The 18,333-nt window shown below is 37.2% G+C and overlaps 1 protein-coding gene across 1 annotated transcript; it reads left to right on the top strand.

Moving 5' to 3' along the window:
- Positions 1–3,833: 3,833 nt before the first annotated feature.
- ncapg (non-SMC condensin I complex, subunit G) lies at positions 3,834–18,333 on the top strand. The gene is made up of 19 exons (XM_016289594.1): positions 3,834–3,903; positions 4,102–4,219; positions 5,122–5,337; positions 5,449–5,677; positions 5,811–5,956; positions 6,462–6,546; positions 9,567–9,762; positions 11,498–11,647; positions 11,801–11,941; positions 12,113–12,236; positions 12,337–12,406; positions 13,141–13,145; positions 13,546–13,656; positions 13,850–13,969; positions 14,054–14,260; positions 16,397–16,578; positions 17,593–17,755; positions 17,867–18,037; positions 18,196–18,333. The coding sequence occupies exons 1-19, from the start codon at positions 3,884–3,886 to the stop codon at positions 18,331–18,333; spliced, it is 2,592 nt and encodes an 863-aa protein (XP_016145080.1). The 5' UTR covers positions 3,834–3,883.

Here is an 18,333-nt window from a genome sequence, read left to right as displayed (position 1 = left end):
AAGCACGCGCTGTTTCCACGCCTCGGTTTCTTTACAGATACTAGCTACATCTGATTTGTGAGTGCTTAAAGATTCAGGTCGTTTTGTTATGAACAAAAGCATCAACAACAGGTAAATAAAAATAACCGATTTTCTCTGCCAGTAAATGACAAAGGTGGAAAATTACGTGCGTAAGCATTATTTTAAATAAATGGGAAAAGTGAAATCCTCATACATATCTGAACCATATTTCGTTAGAAGGTAGGTTCATTTAGAATTTAAAAGAAGAAGAAAAAAAAGAACTGGGGTGAATCAATAAATCATGAATAAATTACTGTCTTTGTGTGAATAATATCCATTAAAAAGTAACTGTAATCTGATTATAAGCATTTTAAAACGTAATATAATCTGATTACAAGTAGGCCTTGTATATAAATAGCAACATTGATGCATTTCCCAAATTATATTTGTGATATATACATTTTGCACTCTTGGTGCACATAATGGTAAAACCATTGTGTAGCCACTAGATGCTATGTAAAATATGTAAACTGGTTTATGCAATCCCTAGCTGCTAAGAAATTGTAATCACACATAAATTCATTTTATTACGTTTGGATACATGTTTAGATATTCTCAGTGAGCACTTTTTGTGTTTATCTGTTTTTGTTTAGTTGTTGTTGTTTGAAATGTTGATTTAAAGTGTCAGTTTTTGCATTATTCATTCATGAAGACGACATGAAAAATGGTCTCCTGGTGGAAAACAAAGACTTGTAAGATGAAAATGACATGAAATTATCATTATAACCAGTCGATGGAAGCAGAGGATCACTCATGTGCTCAGTTGCAATTTCCACTCCCTAGTTTTTTTCACGTCTTGCTTTTGGATTTATTACAAAATGACTGAAGTATAGCAAGTGCAGGAAGTCACAAAGTCTCGTGTCATTTAAAAAATAAATAAATAAACAAATGAGCCCAGACATCAACAGCCTAGAAGGGTTAATTATTTGAATATTTAACAAGTCGACAAAAAAATAAGTTAACTTCTAATGGTATAATAATTAAATAACAATGCATTAAATACTCTTTTTTTTAGATGCTAAAAACTACAATTTTCGAACATTGCCTCATCAAGGACTCATCAAAAAGAGTGCTTTAGGTTTTATCTTCAACTGTAGAAGCTGCTAACTTTCTATATACGTTCAGTCTCAAATAACTAAATAATAAAGTTAAACAGCTATATTAATTAGCAGTGTTGGGGAAAGTTACTTTTAAAAGTAATGCATTACAATATCGCGTTACTCCATAAAAAAGTAACTAATTACGTTACTTAGTTACTTTTTATGGAAAGTAATGCATTACGTTACTTTTAAAAACTGGACAGGGCTTGCTTGTTTGTTTTTAAAATAAAAAAGTTATATTTTCGGCAAATATAAAAGCCTTTCACACCAAAAGTGAAATGAATAAGCCTCAGGCTGAAGGGAAAGTACAGTAGAATGCAGAAGAACACACTTCAGCAATAAATAAAGACACACAAATGTTTGTCTAGAGTAATTTGTGTTTATTAGTACGCTTGAACTGCATCATCGAAGCTCAGAAGCAAATAGAATGGGTTTAAATACATAAAGTATATTTGTGTTGTTTAACATTTAATTATTGCAGGTTTGCGTCATATTCTGAGTTGCATTATTTTTATTCATTTTGAGGAATACTGAATCTGTGTTTTTATTTTTTTTGTGTGAGTGAGATTAATTAATGCATATTCATATTTATTTTGAACTACAGTAACATCATCTGATTTCTGTCACCGTGGCAACACCAGAGCTGTCAATCAATACATGGAAAAAAGTAACTTGCGTTACTTATTTGAAAAAGTAACTCCGATATTCTCTTGTAAATTAAAAAGTAATGCGTTACTTTACTAGTTACTTGAAAAAAGTAATCTGATAACGTAACTTTTGTTACTTGTAATGCGTTACCCCCGACACTGCTAAGATATGAAACGAAGTTTAACGCTGCTCTTACTAAGCCTCTGAACGCCCCTGTAGGAATAGTATTGGCCAACTACGTAGTGAGCAACATTAAGTCAAGTCAAGTCAAGTCAAGTCTGCTTTTCTTCAAGTTAAACCGAACTTTTCAAGTCAAGTCAAGACTGCTTTATTGTCAATTCTTCTACATGTACAGCACATACACACAGAGAATTGAAATTGCGTTACTCTCAGACCCTTGGTGCATACAGATAACACTAACAGTAGAACATAAATACAGATAGATACAGATTAAATATAAAAATACAACTATACAAATATACAAGTAAGGGAAAATGTAAAAAATGTAAAAAAATATATATAAAGCAGCACAAGGCACAAGGCACATTAAAGGGATAGTTCACCCAAAAATGAAAAATACACACAGAGAATTGAAATTGCGTTACTCTCAGACCCTTGGTGCATACAGATAACACTAACAGTAGAACATAAATACAGATAGATACAGATTTAATATAAAAAATACAACTATACAAATATACAAGTAAGGGAAAATGTAAAAAATGTAAAAAAAAATATATAAAGCAGCACAAGGCACAAGGCACATTAAAGGGATAGTTCACCCAAAAATGAAAATGCTCTCATCATTTACTCACCCTCAAGTAGTTTCAAACCTGTATGAATGTCTTTGTTCTGCAGAACACAAAGGAAGATATTCTGAAGAATGTGGGAAACGGAGCACTTCTGGGGCACCATTGACTTCCATAGTGTTTTTTTCTCCTACTATGGAAGTCAATGGTGCCCCAAAACAGCCTGGTTACAAACTTTCTTCAAAATATCTCCCTTTCTGTTCGGCAGAACAAAGACATTTATACGGGTTTGGAACTACTTGAGGGTGAGTAAATGATGACAGAATTTTCATTTTTGGGTGAGCTATCGCTTTAAGGAATGAACGCGTTACAGCTGGCTGTGATTGACAGGCAGAAGCGGAAGGAGGCGGTCCTACGATACTCTCGCGAGAGGACGGTTTGAAAAGTGGCGCTTCAACGTTTTTCAAGATAGAGGACTGAAAAGCGACTCCCGCAGGTACGACACGGATTAAAGTATTTCCCCCAAAAAGTCTTGATCAGAAATTAAGTATTATGCAGAGACACGAACAAGGATGAATGCTCTGGCAAGCTATAATCCGCTAAAATGATAATTATGAGTTAGTTCTTCGTGTTTTTGTGTCGATGCTAACGGTCGATGCTAACCGCAGGAGTCGCTAATTTCCTTCCTTCACACAAACAAACCTCTGTTTCACAGAGAATATGATATTTTATTCAGCTGTTTCACCTGTTTGCTTATTTGTTTTATTTAGTATGGGATGTCATCTAGTTGTGTAGTACATATCCTAGGTCATTTAATGAATAACTCTTTATTTAGATCATTAAAAGTGTCCGATGGGTCGAGGAAAGATCAGGTAACGATTCTGTCGTGCTGTGACTAATTAACTTTAACATGTGAAGTGTGCTATTAACAGCTAACGCTAAAACAACTAAAAACAATATACATGTTCAGAGGTACGACACGGATTAAAGTATTTCCCCCAAAAAGTCTTGATCAGAAATTAAGTATTATGCAGAGACACGAACAAGGATGAATGCTCTGGCAAGCTATAATCCGCTAAAATGATAATTATGAGTTAGTTCTTCGTGTTTTTGTGTCGATGCTAACGGTCGATGCTAACAGCAGGAGTCGCTAATTTCCTTCCTTCACACAAACAAACCTGTTTCACAGAGAATATGATATTTTATTCAGCTGTTTCACCTGTTTGCTTATTTGTTTTATTTAGTATGGGATGTCATCTAGTTGTGTAGTACATATGCTAGGTCATTTAATGAATAACTCTTTATTTAGATCATTAAAAGTGTCCGATGGGTCGAGGAAAGATCAGGTAACGATTCTGTCGTGCTGTGACTAATTAACTTTAACATGTGAAGTGTGCTATTAACAGCTAACGCTAAAACAATTAAAAACAATATACATGTTCAAGTAGGTGTCTTTAATTTGGTATGTGTCTGAAATGAATGGGTGTCTTGGTTTTGTAAACAGTATCATATATTCACGCATGTGCTTTGTGTTTGTGTTTCAGTAACTTCAACATGTCTGGAGACAGTGATCTGGTGATTGAAGAGGCTTTCCGGCGAGCACAGAAAGCTCATCATAACAAGGCCAAACTTGTTGCCAGTTTGAAGAACAGATACGATAAGGTACTGCAGATGTGCATGATAAAATTCACATTATGATATACCACCCTTCAATATTTTGGGGTCTGAAATGTGTTTTTTTGGGGGAGATACATTTAGTTTATAAATGACTGAAAATACTACAAAATTTAGTCTTGTATTTATAACTATTTATCATGGTGTAATGCATCTGTTTCCACAAAAAGCACAACTGCTTTCAACATTGATAATAAGAAGAAGAAATGTTTCTTGAGCCCCAAATCAGCATATTGGATTGATTTGTTATGGATCATATGACACTGAAATCTATGCTTGAACAATTTCATAACAAAACTGCCGAGGGGATACTTTCATCTGAAATACACACACACACACATATATATATAGATATAGATATCTATATAGATATATAGACAGATAATATATATATATAGACAGAGATATAGATATATAGATATATATATATAGACAGAGATATATATAGATATATATATATAGACAGAGATGTATATATATATATATAAAACAAACAAAAAAAAGTATGTAGTAAAAGAAAATAGCATTTTGAACTTATAAATTGAACTTTGTCATTTATAAATTTAGAAATCTCCCACCATAACCTCTTTGTATATTATTGCCAATGCCGGGAAATATGAATGTCTGCTGAAATTACATTTTGAAATAGAAAACATTTGTTTTAAATTGTAATAATATTTCACACGATTATTTTTTTTACTGTAAGTTTGATTAAATAGATGCAGCCTTTATGAGCATACGAGACTTCTTTTGAAAAACGTGTAATATATTGACCCCAAATTTTTAGAATGGTATTTTAGTTGCATAGGATATTTTCCTACATTGTTGTCTGATACATTAAAAAATATTCTGAATAAGAGATCTATTTTAATTCTGTTCTCTCTGTGTAGTTGGAAAATAAGACGGAATTCCATGAGGAGTTCATCCGCTGCCTGAAGTACGCCATGATCATTTACACCCGAGAGCCGGCAGTGGAGAATGTCATTGATTTTGTCACAAAGTTTGCTGCAAGTTTCGAAACTCCTGTTAATGAGAATGCTGAAGAGGAGGAGGAGGAGGAAGACGAGAATGAGTTTTTGAACTTCCTGTTCAACTTCCTGTTAGAGGTAATGTCAGTATGCTTTCTCTCAGGCCTGCATATGAGTGACGAGCGTATCTCATGGCATTACTTGTTTATGTTAGATTTCTTATCTGTACTATCTTTGTCTCTCCCTCAGTCTCATGGTGCAAACAGCCATGCGGTGCGGTTTCGTGTTTGTCAGCTGGTGAATAAGCTGCTGGGCAGTCTGAGTGAGAATGCTCAGATTGATGATGATCTGTGTGATAGGATCCATGAGGCCATGCTGATCAGAGTCACAGACAAATACCCTAATGTCAGGATTCAGGCAGCACTGGCCATGTCCAGAATCCAGGACCCCAGTAACTTGGACTGCCCCACTATTAAAGGTACTCGGAGTGCTCATACTTCATGCTAAAGGACATTGAGCTACAGTCCCTAGTTAACATGTTTGTTACTGATCCGTGATTTTTCATGAATATAAATCAAAACGAGGTAAAAGTGATTATTCTGTGTTTTTAGCTTATATGCTGCTTTTGGAAAATGACTCAAACCCTGAAGTTAGACGAGCTGTGCTGTCTTGCATTGCTCCCTCGGCCACTACACTTACTAAAATCTACAAGCGCACCCGGGACGTCAAAGAGAAAGTCAGGAAACTTGCTTATCAGGTAAAATTGTTTGAAAAAGGTCAAAAATGTTTATTCCAGATATGTATAACGTACACTACAGTTTAAATATTTGGGGTTAGTACGATTTTTCTCTTATGCTCACCAAGGTTGCATTTATTTAAGCATCAATACAGTCAAAACAGAAATATTGTGAAATGTATTACAACTTAAAAGATGATATTTCTGTTATAATATATTTTAAAATATAATTTGCTCCTGTGATGACAACTGAAATTTCAACAGCCTCTAGTATTCCGAAATCATTCGTATATGCTGATTTGGTGCTCAAGAAACATAAACATGTTGAAAACAGTTGTGCTGCTTATTTTAATTTTTTGTGGGAACTGCAAAAAAAAACTTTCTGTCAGTTTTGTTCAATTTAATGCCTCCTTTCTGAATAGAAGTGTTAATTTCTTTCAAAAGAAAAGCTTACTGACCCCAATCTTTTGAATGGTAGTGTATGCTATAAGTTCAAATATAATATGTGTGCGTGTTTGTGCCTCAGGTACTGGCAGAGAAAGTGCACATTCGAGCACTGAGCATTGCTCAGAGAGTCAGTCTATTGCATGAAGGTCTCAGTGATTCTGCAGGTAAGGAAATTCTGCGTTTGTTGATCAAACTCAAAGAATCCATTTGTACACAGTTCATGTCAATCTCATAACAACAAGGTCTTAGGCACAAACAAGTTATTTACAAGATGACAACTGGGTCATTAAAGACTTAAATGTGGGTTTTTACCAATAAGGGAAACACCCCATTATTTCTTTCATTTTCAAATCCTTGAGATGAGACATGTTTTTTAGTGTGCTTTCACACTTGGTTCGATTGCTTGGTCCTAACCCGAGTTCGATTGCTCCCCCTGCCCCCGCTGGACTGTGTTCACATTATTTTATTTGGGTCCGAACTGCGGTTCGTTTGCATCATCAAGCCAGCAGCTGTTTACCCCGTTGCTTAGTAATGATGGCGCAGGAGAAGACGGCAAAATGAGTAGCATTGCTCTTTTCAATTTTATGTTTTTGAACCGTTGGCTTTTTCCAAAGCTTCAGTAGCCTACATAACGGCACTTACGTCTGCCTTACGAATGTACTGCAAATGCTCTAAAGAACTCTGAACGCGAACAGAAATGAGATATATAGCTCTCTGCTTTGAGCGCGTCAGTCAGGAAAAGTGAGTGAAACACACATTTTTATCAAATACGTCATTAGTAGCGCTGCCTGAAGTACGCCATGATCATTTACACCCGAGAGCCGGCAGTGGAGAATGTCATTGATTTTGTCACAAAGTTTGCTGCAAGTTTCGAAACTCCTGTTAATGAGAATGCTGAAGAGGAGGAGGAGGAGGAAGACGAGAATGAGTTTTTGAACTTCCTGTTCAACTTCCTGTTAGAGGTAATGTCAGTATGCTTTCTCTCAGGCCTGCATATGAGTGACGAGCGTATCTCATGGCATTACTTGTTTATGTTAGATTTCTTATCTGTACTATCTTTGTCTCTCCCTCAGTCTCATGGTGCAAACAGCCATGCGGTGCGGTTTCGTGTTTGTCAGCTGGTGAATAAGCTGCTGGGCAGTCTGAGTGAGAATGCTCAGATTGATGATGATCTGTGTGATAGGATCCATGAGGCCATGCTGATCAGAGTCACAGACAAATACCCTAATGTCAGGATTCAGGCAGCACTGGCCATGTCCAGAATCCAGGACCCCAGTAACTTGGACTGCCCCACTATTAAAGGTACTCGGAGTGCTCATACTTCATGCTAAAGGACATTGAGCTACAGTCCCTAGTTAACATGTTTGTTACTGATCCGTGATTTTTCATGAATATAAATCAAAACGAGGTAAAAGTGATTATTCTGTGTTTTTAGCTTATATGCTGCTTTTGGAAAATGACTCAAACCCTGAAGTTAGACGAGCTGTGCTGTCTTGCATTGCTCCCTCGGCCACTACACTTACTAAAATCTACAAGCGCACCCGGGACGTCAAAGAGAAAGTCAGGAAACTTGCTTATCAGGTAAAATTGTTTGAAAAAGGTCAAAAATGTTTATTCCAGATATGTATAACGTACACTACAGTTTAAATATTTGGGGTTAGTACGATTTTTCTCTTATGCTCACCAAGGTTGCATTTATTTAAGCATCAATACAGTCAAAACAGAAATATTGTGAAATGTATTACAACTTAAAAGATGATATTTCTGTTATAATATATTTTAAAATATAATTTGCTCCTGTGATGACAACTGAAATTTCAACAGCCTCTAGTATTCCGAAATCATTCGTATATGCTGATTTGGTGCTCAAGAAACATAAACATGTTGAAAACAGTTGTGCTGCTTATTTTAATTTTTTGTGGGAACTGCAAAAAAAAACTTTCTGTCAGTTTTGTTCAATTTAATGCCTCCTTTCTGAATAGAAGTGTTAATTTCTTTCAAAAGAAAAGCTTACTGACCCCAATCTTTTGAATGGTAGTGTATGCTATAAGTTCAAATATAATATGTGTGCGTGTTTGTGCCTCAGGTACTGGCAGAGAAAGTGCACATTCGAGCACTGAGCATTGCTCAGAGAGTCAGTCTATTGCATGAAGGTCTCAGTGATTCTGCAGGTAAGGAAATTCTGCGTTTGTTGATCAAACTCAAAGAATCCATTTGTACACAGTTCATGTCAATCTCATAACAACAAGGTCTTAGGCACAAACAAGTTATTTACAAGATGACAACTGGGTCATTAAAGACTTAAATGTGGGTTTTTACCAATAAGGGAAACACCCCATTATTTCTTTCATTTTCAAATCCTTGAGATGAGATGTTTTTTAGTGTGCTTTCACACTTGGTTCGATTGCTTGGTCCTAACCCGAGTTCGATTGCCCCCGCTGGACTGTGTTCACATTATTTTATTTGGGTCCGAACTGCGGTTCGTTTGCATCATCAAGCCAGCAGCTGTTTACCCCGTTGCTTAGTAATGATGGCGCAGGAGAAGACGGCAAAATGAGTAGCATTGCTCTTTTCAATTTTATGTTTTTGAACCGTTGGCTTTTTCCAAAGCTTCAGTAGCCTACATAACGGCACTTACGTCTGCCTTACGAATGTACTGCAAATGCTCTAAAGAACTCTGAACGCGAACAGAAATGAGATATATAGCTCTCTGCTTTGAGCGCGTCAGTCAGGAAAAGTGAGTGAAACACACATTTTTATCAAATACGTCATTAGTAGCGGTTCACTTCCGTGATGTGGTACGATTGTGTTCACATCAGCAGCGAACCGTACCGGAGTTCACTTGAACCATACCCCAGACCACCCCTTTTAAGCAGACTCGGGTACGGTTCGTGGGTGCGCACCCGAGTTCGGAAGACAGCGTTCACATCATCCAAACGTACCGAACTCTGACGTCAGTCGAACCCAGGTGTGCACCAAAAGTGCTAGTGTGAAAGCACCCTTTCGAAACATTTGTAAAAGTGTCACCTGAATGCGTCTTAGAAATTTAATCTTGTGTCATATAGTTTTCTTGTAAAGTTCTGTAAATTGCCTATCTTGAAATGCTCTGCGCTCGCCATGAAATAGCTTTGTTGCTGACAGGATGGTAAAAGTCAATAAAACAAATCATGTCTATTTCCTTTAGACTCCGTAAAGGAGGTCGTCAAGACCCATTTGCTGCCTGCTTGGCTTCGCATGCAGCAGGGAGATGTTTTGCAGTTGCTTCACAGACTGGATGTAGAGAATTGTGCAGAAACTGCAGTGACTACTTTACAAGCCATCTTTTCCATGGCAACAAGCCCCGATGACCTCCTGCAGAACGGTGTCAGGCTGGATGAGAGGTCAGTTACTTGAATCTAAACACTGCAACAGGCATGCTTCAGTGAAAGCTGCTTTGCGGCATAAATCTACACCCTAAACCAGGGTTGCCAAAACTCGGTCCTGGAGGGCCGGTGTCCTGCAGAGTTTAGCTCCAACTTGCCTCAACACACCTGCCGGGAAGTTTCTAGTATGCCTAGTAAGAGCTTGATTAGCTGGTTTAGGTGTGTTTGATTAGGGTTGGAGCTAAACTCTGCAGGGACACCGGCCCTCCAGGACCGAGTTTGGACACCCCTGCCCTAAACCCTTCATGTATTCATTTGGAATGTTGAGAAGGGTTTAATGGAAAATAGAATATGAAAATAAGAATATTTTGGGCTTTATTTCATCATTCTTTGCTTTTAGCTATGAATAGAAACATTGCAGTGAATGCCATCGTCCATCGCCGCTGGCTGACAGACATCATGATGTTGAGCCCGGCATCGCCAAAATCGATAAAGATGAAAATATTAGGGTTGTGCACGAATAGTTGAATATTCTATCTGCAATAATTATTCGAAAAATAAAAACTATTCAAATTTCGCTAAAATGTTACTTTGCTGGCAGTAAATCCTGAGCACTCAAACTTTGTCAAGTGAAACGGAGTTATCACTTAAATGAGGAATCATATGAAATACAAACACCGGAATGTCATGACCAGTCAAATGAAGAAAAACAGCGGCACATCACTGCATTCACTAGTACTGCAGGTAGGCGCAGATGTGAGCCGAGAGACCACTCACTTTCTCTGCAGCCGGTATCCACAAGTGTTTCTCCCGAGGCTAGGATATATTTTTTTCAACAGTTTTCAGTGGGTGATTTAAGATGCCAGCAGCACAACAAAGCGCTAACACATGTTAAACTCTGAACAAAATGCAGCGCTCATCACTGTCAGTTTTCAGTCAGCCGTCCAATCACAGTGGAGGAGGGGCGGGGCAAATACCACACTGACCAACTGTCACATCCTACTTGTACTTCCACTGAATGACAATGGAGAAGTTAATATTGATATGAAAAATAATGCCTGCAACATGTCATTAGTGATGCGTCTGCCACATTACTTCAGCTACTGTTCTGTATCACAGCAACCAAAGCGGTCTCTGAGAGTCCAAAGTGTTCACAGCTAGGCATTTTCAGAAGAGCGCCTGGTGTTTTTATCTGGCTAAAACGCTTTGGTGGAGACTACTTTCACCCGATCATGTTTTTTTTCTCACCAAGAACATGTGAAACAATGCAAACATGATAACCATGCCGACTCGAGTGTATATGTATGTGCTTTATAACCTTTTTTGTTTTTTTCATTCGCTCTGCGCTGTTGAATGCATTTTTTTTCTGTACATTTTTTTTGTTTGCACATTGTTTAATGTTTTCAAAAAAAACAAAAAAAAAACAGGATAGCCTATTTAATTTATAAGTTTGTTGTGAATATAGTCTGATAAGGTTGTTCAGAAATGGTGACAAATATAATGTTTGAATAAAACAATAACGCCTTTAAATGAAATGTCATTTAAATAATTGAATATTTGTTTTTTTTATGAGCTGAAATATTCGAATGCAATATTTTTTTTTAAATGCCCATCCCTAAAAAATATCTAGTGGAAAATTAGAATGAGAATGTTTTTAATGATATAATTGTTTTCAGTGTTTTGGCAGGTGGCCATCTAGTGACAGTTTTTAGGTTTGGTCTTCTTACTTAAAGGTGCATATCGCTCTGTACAGGAAACTAATCCCTGTGGACTCCCTAACATGCGAAAATGTGTTGTACTGGAGAGCGTTGTGTGAGTTTGTCAAGAATAAAGGAAATGAAGGTGAGGAATTACTGGAGCAGTTACTCCCTGAGGCGGCCATCTTTGCGGAGTATCTGTACAGGTGATTGTACTCTACACTTATGTTTCTTTTAACCCATTTAAATGGGCTAATTCAATTTCTTCCATGGTTGTTTTTTTTTCATGTCGAATTCAGCTTAACATTAAACATTTGCAAATGATAACCCAGCTAAATAAGGAAGCCTTTTTGTTTCAGTTATCTAAAGAGCATTACTCAGCTGTCTGAGGAGCAGAGAGCAGATATGACACAGCTTGAGATGGTGATGACCCAAGAGTACATTGGTCAGCAGTTGATTCTGCTAGTCGGGTGTCTGGACACTTCTGAAGAAGGCGGCAGGTCAGAATTATCTAAACATTTAATCTCTTACTGATCATAATTTAGAGATCTAGTGCCTTTAGTTCTTGAGGGTCTGATTTCTCTATATCACTAAAACACCCTTATTTTTTAACTGCACATTTACTTTACATTGAGAATGTGTTCTGTTAAACTTCCCATGAACCGTTCTAGGAAGCGCATGGTAGCAGTGCTGCAGGACATTCTTCTGATGCCCAACACGCCCACCTCTCTGATTGGTCTGCTAGTGGAGAAACTGATTGGAATTCTACGAGACGACGCACAGAAAATTCAGATGGTCAGTCTTTGTGGGACCATCATATTCTTGGAAAAAACTTGCTTGACATTGTATCAATGTAGTCCTTTCAGATAGAATATGTACCTTTTTTTGACTGTAGGTCAGATACGGATCAAATTTCAAACAGCCTGCCCCAAAAATTAAAGTGTTTTTCCCACACATGCAACAAGGTGGTTGCAATGGCCAAAAATGGCTGAATTTTTTTTTTTGCCACAGTAGTTGTAATTGTGTATCTTCCCCATAAAATTCTTCTAAAATATTACTAACTATATATTTCTACCTCATCATTTGACCAAAATCTACATTGGATCGCAAACAGAAGTTATAACAAACACTCAGTGGTGGTTGATAGTGTATTTTAAGTAAAAGTGTTATATTAATTGTCATGTGTAGCTTGAAGCTAATTAGCTATAATTTCTCTGTTACCCAAATATGATTATATTTCATATATTTCACATATACAGTTCATAAGTATTTTATCAAAAGAAATCACATAAGTTCATAAGATTTTTCATTATAGTAATAAAATGTATTCCATAATGCCACATCTTACAAATCTGTGCTCAGATCACCTTTTCTCCTGACAAAATCAGTGTAATGGCAATATTTCCATCCGCTCAATGTAAGCTTTTCCATATTCCAAGCTTTCCTGATGCACTGGTGACTTCATGTGCGAGTCGTGAAAATTATGAAAATAAATCTAGGAATTGTTGGATTTCAAATCAGTAGGGGTTGAGGCATAAAAAGTAACTAGCTGTTTTATGGATGGTAACATATTATAACTGAAATCTTATTAGTAATTAGTTACACTACTAGTTACTGCAAAAAGTAACGTCATTACAGTAACTAGTTACTGCCCAACACTGCTCATGATAGAACTGAATTTTGGATCCAATAAATGCAGCCTTGGTGAGTGAGACTTCTTTCAAAAATATTAAGACGTTTTATCTACTCCAGACTTACAAATGGTAGAGTATACACAAGGAATTCTCAGGAGCACTGTTATTCGAACAGATATTTACTTGCTAATTAGCTTATTAGTTAATTGGTGTTGAATTAAAACTGTTCACTGTTGAATTTGTATCATATGATCATGAGCTGATTGATAGTTATTAGTCAACATTGTTCGCTCAGTGTTGTAAATATGTTACAAGCTTTATTTCATTGTAGATGAACGTTCTGGCTTAGTTGACTTTGTTGAAGTGTATATATTGACCGCAAGCCAGACATGAAGTGCTGAATTTAAATATAATCCCTCATAATGTAACCTTCTGTCGTGTGTGTGTGTGTGTGTGTGTGTTTCCCCCAGAGTGATCCAAAGACCTTGCTGAAATGTCTGACAATGTGTGCCGAGTTGTTCAAGCAAATGAACATCAAGAGAGGAATCTGCCCTACCATGAATGCTCTGATTGAGTCACTGGTACAATACGCATTCATAAAAGCACTCACATCAGTACCCATTTCCTGCTATTCTGCGGTGTAGGACAAGTGTGTCTGCATAGCACTTTTATCAAGTCAATTTGGTTACTGGATTCTCAACCCAAAATCAGTGCAGTGCTTAATTAGAGCTGCAGTTATGGGAATATAACTTCAGAGTGATCTCTCCATTCTAGATACTGCCAGGTGTGTCCAACCCTAACCCTGCTGTGCGCAACATGGCTGTGATCTGTTTGGGAACTGCTGCCCTCCACAGTAAAGACCTCGCCAACACACACCTTGTGCTGCTCTTGCAGGTATTTATAACACACTTGTTATAAAGATGAATGAATTCACTCTGTCCTAGTGGCTCAGAGGTTTATTTTTATTTGTATGTTTAGATCACACAGCTAGATGAGCCTAAAATCAGGATCAGTGCTCTCCGAGCTCTCATCGACCAGCTCCTGCTCAATGGCCTCAACATCCTGCAAGACAAGCCTGCTCCTGTCTCCCAAGACGACAGTAATGGGCAGCCTGAACATCAAGCTGAGGAGGAGGGTACCATTCAGAGCATCCTGAAGATGCTCTCAGAATTCCTTGATAGTGAGGTACTGCATATCCATGATGTTATTGGTTATACTATATTGGAACTTTGCTATCACTAGTAAACCTGATAGTTCCTGCCAAACCCTACAGCTAAAAATATCAATCATCATTGTATGCCTATCCTGCTGTAATAAATTGACACCAGGGCTAAAAATGTGACGGTTTTGTGCATGTCCAGTTGGAATGGAATTGACAGTAGGGCTGAACAATTAATTGCATTTGCGATAATATCGCAATATGAAAAAACGCGGAGGCTGCGATTACACTCATTGTACTGGTGCCACTGACACGAAGCTAACAGAGAGAGCTGCAGGGTCGGAGAAGAGATGCGGCAGACTAGTATTTTTATCTTCCCGCTGTTTGATCGCGCCGGTGCGTCACGCACACACAATACAGCACTGCAAACATTGCAGCCTGTTCATTATCTGAATAAAATAGGCTATATTCAACTAAACGTATAGCTACAATGCTTAATTTAAATAGTCTGTCGTACAATCCGTGCCGTGCAGCCACCAGCTCGGGCAAAGTACATAATTTTCTCATGTGATGAGAATGTTTTTTTTTGTTTTGTTTTTTGCGGAAAGTGCTTTAAATACAAAGCTTGTTTTATTCAAATACATCGCGAATATGGAAACATATGGATTCGTGCCGAATGAGAGAGGTAGGCTGCGTAAGAACAGCGCCGTTTGCTGTCGATTTCTCTTTAAATTCGTTTATATTTTTATTCATTCTTGTTCTGTCCTGAATACCGTTAAATTTGGATATGTTGTGGAGTGAGGAGAACTAAAATAGGCTAGCTATTGTGTTTACTGTTTGTTCATTACAACATTCCGCTTTATTAACCGGTATTATTTCTGAATGATGCAGTTTGTGCTTATCCCGATAGCACACGTACATCACAGAGACGTCTATTTGACATCTGCTAGATGTTTTTTTTTTTTTTTTTTAGAGTGTTTGCTCATCTGCAATACATCTATAGGATGTTTCCTGTTAGATGTCAAATAGATGGTTAGAAAATGTCTTTAAAGTGAACCTGATATGAAAGTTGCAGTCTTTTCTTCCTAGTGGTGACACTGCCATTCAAAAAATTTAGGATCAGGAAGATTTTAATTTTTTTTTTCTTTTTTTTAAGACACTTCTGCTCATCTAGGCTGCATTTATTTGATCAAAAATAGTGAAAACCGTAATATTGTGAAATTTAATTTAATATACTTTTAAAATGTAATTTATTTCTGTGATCAAAGCTGTATTTTCAGCATCATTACTCCAGTTTTCAGTGTCACATTATTCTTCAGAAATCATTCTAATATGCCGATTTATTAAAATAGAAGTCTTTTGTAACAGTACACTACTGTTTAAAAGTTTGGGGTCAGTACTTTTTCTTTAGTTTTTTGAAAGAAATTAATAATTTTATTCAGCAAGGATTTGTTAAATTGATAATATAATAGTATTTTGAATAAATGCTGTTCTTTTTAACTTTGTTCATCAAAGAATCCTGGGATAAAGTATCTCGGGTTCCAAAAAAAAATATTAAGCAGCAATGATAATGAATCAGCATATCAGAATTATTTCTGAAACATCTTGAGACACTGAAGACTGGAGTAATGATGCTGAAAATTCAGCTTGGCATTACAAGAAAACATTTTTTTTTAAAAATGTATTAAAATAGAAAACTGATATTTCAAATTGTAATATTTCACAATATTAGTTTTCTGTATTTGAACAGATAAATGTAGCTTTAATGAGCAGAAGAGGCTTTTTTTTTAAAAATGTGTAAAAAGTATGTGTGTGTGTGTGTGTGAAACTGCTTTTCGAACAAGGAGGGACTTGATTTATTATCCATCAGGAATTGATTGGATTGTTTGTTATCGTAGAATTGAAACTTGTCTGGATATATGACAACTGTATTATCAGGGAAGAGACGTTGTTGCAACCTTCAATAAAAAAAAAAATACACCAATTTTTGATTTTGCTGTAAAAAGAAAAAAAAGCCTCATGTGAGACAACTGTTAATGCTGCAGCTTCATTCACATCAATGCATAGGTTTTCTGCCAACTCATTACGCTGGCAGCTTGCTGAAGCTGATTGGTAGGCATTTCGACAGTGTGCCTAAATGGTGCTTGATTTCCATTTTTCAGATCTGTGAGCTCCGCACAGAGACAGCAGAGGGTCTGGCCAAGTTGATGTACTGTGGGAGAATCCTGAGTCCAAAGCTGTTGTCCCGTCTGGTGCTGCTGTGGTACAATCCTGTAACAGAGGATGACCAAAGACTGCGCCACTGTCTGGGGGTATTCTTACAGCTGTATGCCCGGGCCAGCAGGTACACACGTGGGAGACCCTCTCTTGCTTAAACATGTCAGTGCTTCAAGTGTGATGAAAGGGATAGTGCACCCAAAAATGAAAATTGATATTTACTCACGCTCATGTTGTTCCAAACTCGTAAGACTTTTATTTGACTTTGAAACACAAATGTATTAGAGAGATTTGTCTCCATTGAAAGTCCATTCCACCAACACCTTGATTCTTCAAAAGGTCATTAAATTAATCTGTGAATCAAGCAGTTTAATCGAAGGCTTCTGAAGAGACAATTAATTTACATGTAATACAAGTTTAATTTAGGCTATTCACGTATAAACATTGATCAACACATACTGTACATACATCAAATAATTTTTGGGTGAACGATCACTTAGGGATGTAACGATGCATGCAGAGCCAGGTGAAAATCTATAGAAATATGCGATGATTCAAGTCGGTTGAGATGTTAAACGAATCGCGATGCATTATGGGGTGGGGATTTATGAGTGTATCTCTGAGGGGAACTGACTGTCTTCAGGATTTTAGATTGTATTTTCTTTTAATGCCGCTTGAACTGAGGCCTTGCAGTGATCAGTCACAACACATTAAAGAGTGACGGAACGCTATTTATTTGAATTTCTTAAAAATGAAACGAGGCTCGTGATTAAAATGCAGTGGTTGCCTCTAATTTTAAATGGAAAGAGCACAGACAAAGCCTTAGTTTGTTTATATGAAGATCTCTTTTATTTGTATTATAAATAAAAAAAGAAATGTACACCATTTTGTCTGAGAAATAATAAAAGAGCACCTTTTCATTGGTCTTGAACCTTATTTTGTTTAAAAAAAAAAAAAAAAGAGGAGAGAATCCCATCATGAAATCAGTATCATAAATCGTATCTCATTGTGAGTCGAGTGAATCGTTACATCCCTACTATCCCTTTAATGAATTAGTTGTTTGTTCATGCTGCCATTAACATTAATGACTATTGTAACCGCACAGATGTTTAGAGTTGTCCCTGTAATTGTTGTACACCAGAACAAATCAAGAGTGTGTGGAGGAGAGTTTTCTTCCAACCTTGAGAAAGCTGTTCAACGCTCCCGTGACATCTCCATTGTCTGAGGTAGACGCATCCAACGTGGCTGAACTGTTTGTTGAACTAACTCGACCCAGCGCTCTTGTGAAGCCTGCTGCCGTACAGGTACACTTGAATACACACGCACGCTTTATATAAAAAAAATAACAGGAATGGGGTTTGTTCAAAGCACTTTAAAGTGTTGATATTTTGTAAATGACCAACTTTTTTTTGCAGGCTGAGTCTGTGCATGACTCCCTGGCAGTGCGTGTCTGTAATGAAATCTTGCGAGACATTTCTGCTCCCGAGGTGCGTGTCTACTGTAAAACTCTCAGCTGGCTGGAGATTAACTCTGAACCTGGACCGGCTAACAGTGAATTGCAACTCCTGTTAAAAGACATTTTAAAGGTACTCTTTTGTGCACTTATGGTTGGAGAGGCACACTGGATAAAAGCAAAGAACAGCAGATTAATGGATAAGAAATTAATGAAATATCCCGTCAGATTAGAAGAGCATTATGGTAAGCAGTTATGATCATAGTGACATTGATCTTGTGTGTGTTACAGGGAGTGAAAGATAAGCACTGTATAAGGATTATTGAGAAGCTTTGTAACCAGCTGAATGGAGACCGTTGTTCCAAATCAGCCGGAAACCAGGACACAACTTTGCAGAACTTGGATGACAACAATGGAGGTACTAGCTAG

The sequence above is a fragment of the Sinocyclocheilus grahami genome, unplaced genomic scaffold (genome assembly GCF_001515645.1).
Source record: "Sinocyclocheilus grahami isolate Dianchi unplaced genomic scaffold, SAMN03320097.WGS_v1.1 scaffold249.1, whole genome shotgun sequence".
NCBI classification, from domain to species: Eukaryota; Metazoa; Chordata; class Actinopteri; order Cypriniformes; family Cyprinidae; genus Sinocyclocheilus; species Sinocyclocheilus grahami.
Note: the sequence above shows the minus strand (reverse complement) of the source record. Positions and strands in the feature narration are given on the sequence as shown.

What these genes read in the sequence shown, in the direction of transcription:
- ncapg (XM_016289594.1), top strand. Translation starts at nt 3,884, where the DNA reads ATGGGTCGAGGAAAGATCAG. An exon ending in TGAAGAACAGATACGATAAG is followed by an intron (nt 4,220 to 5,121) that starts GTACTGCAGATG and finishes CTCTCTGTGTAG; the next exon opens with TTGGAAAATAAGACGGAATT. An exon ending in ACTTCTGAAGAAGGCGGCAG is followed by an intron (nt 11,942 to 12,112) that starts GTCAGAATTATC and finishes GAACCGTTCTAG; the next exon opens with GAAGCGCATGGTAGCAGTGC.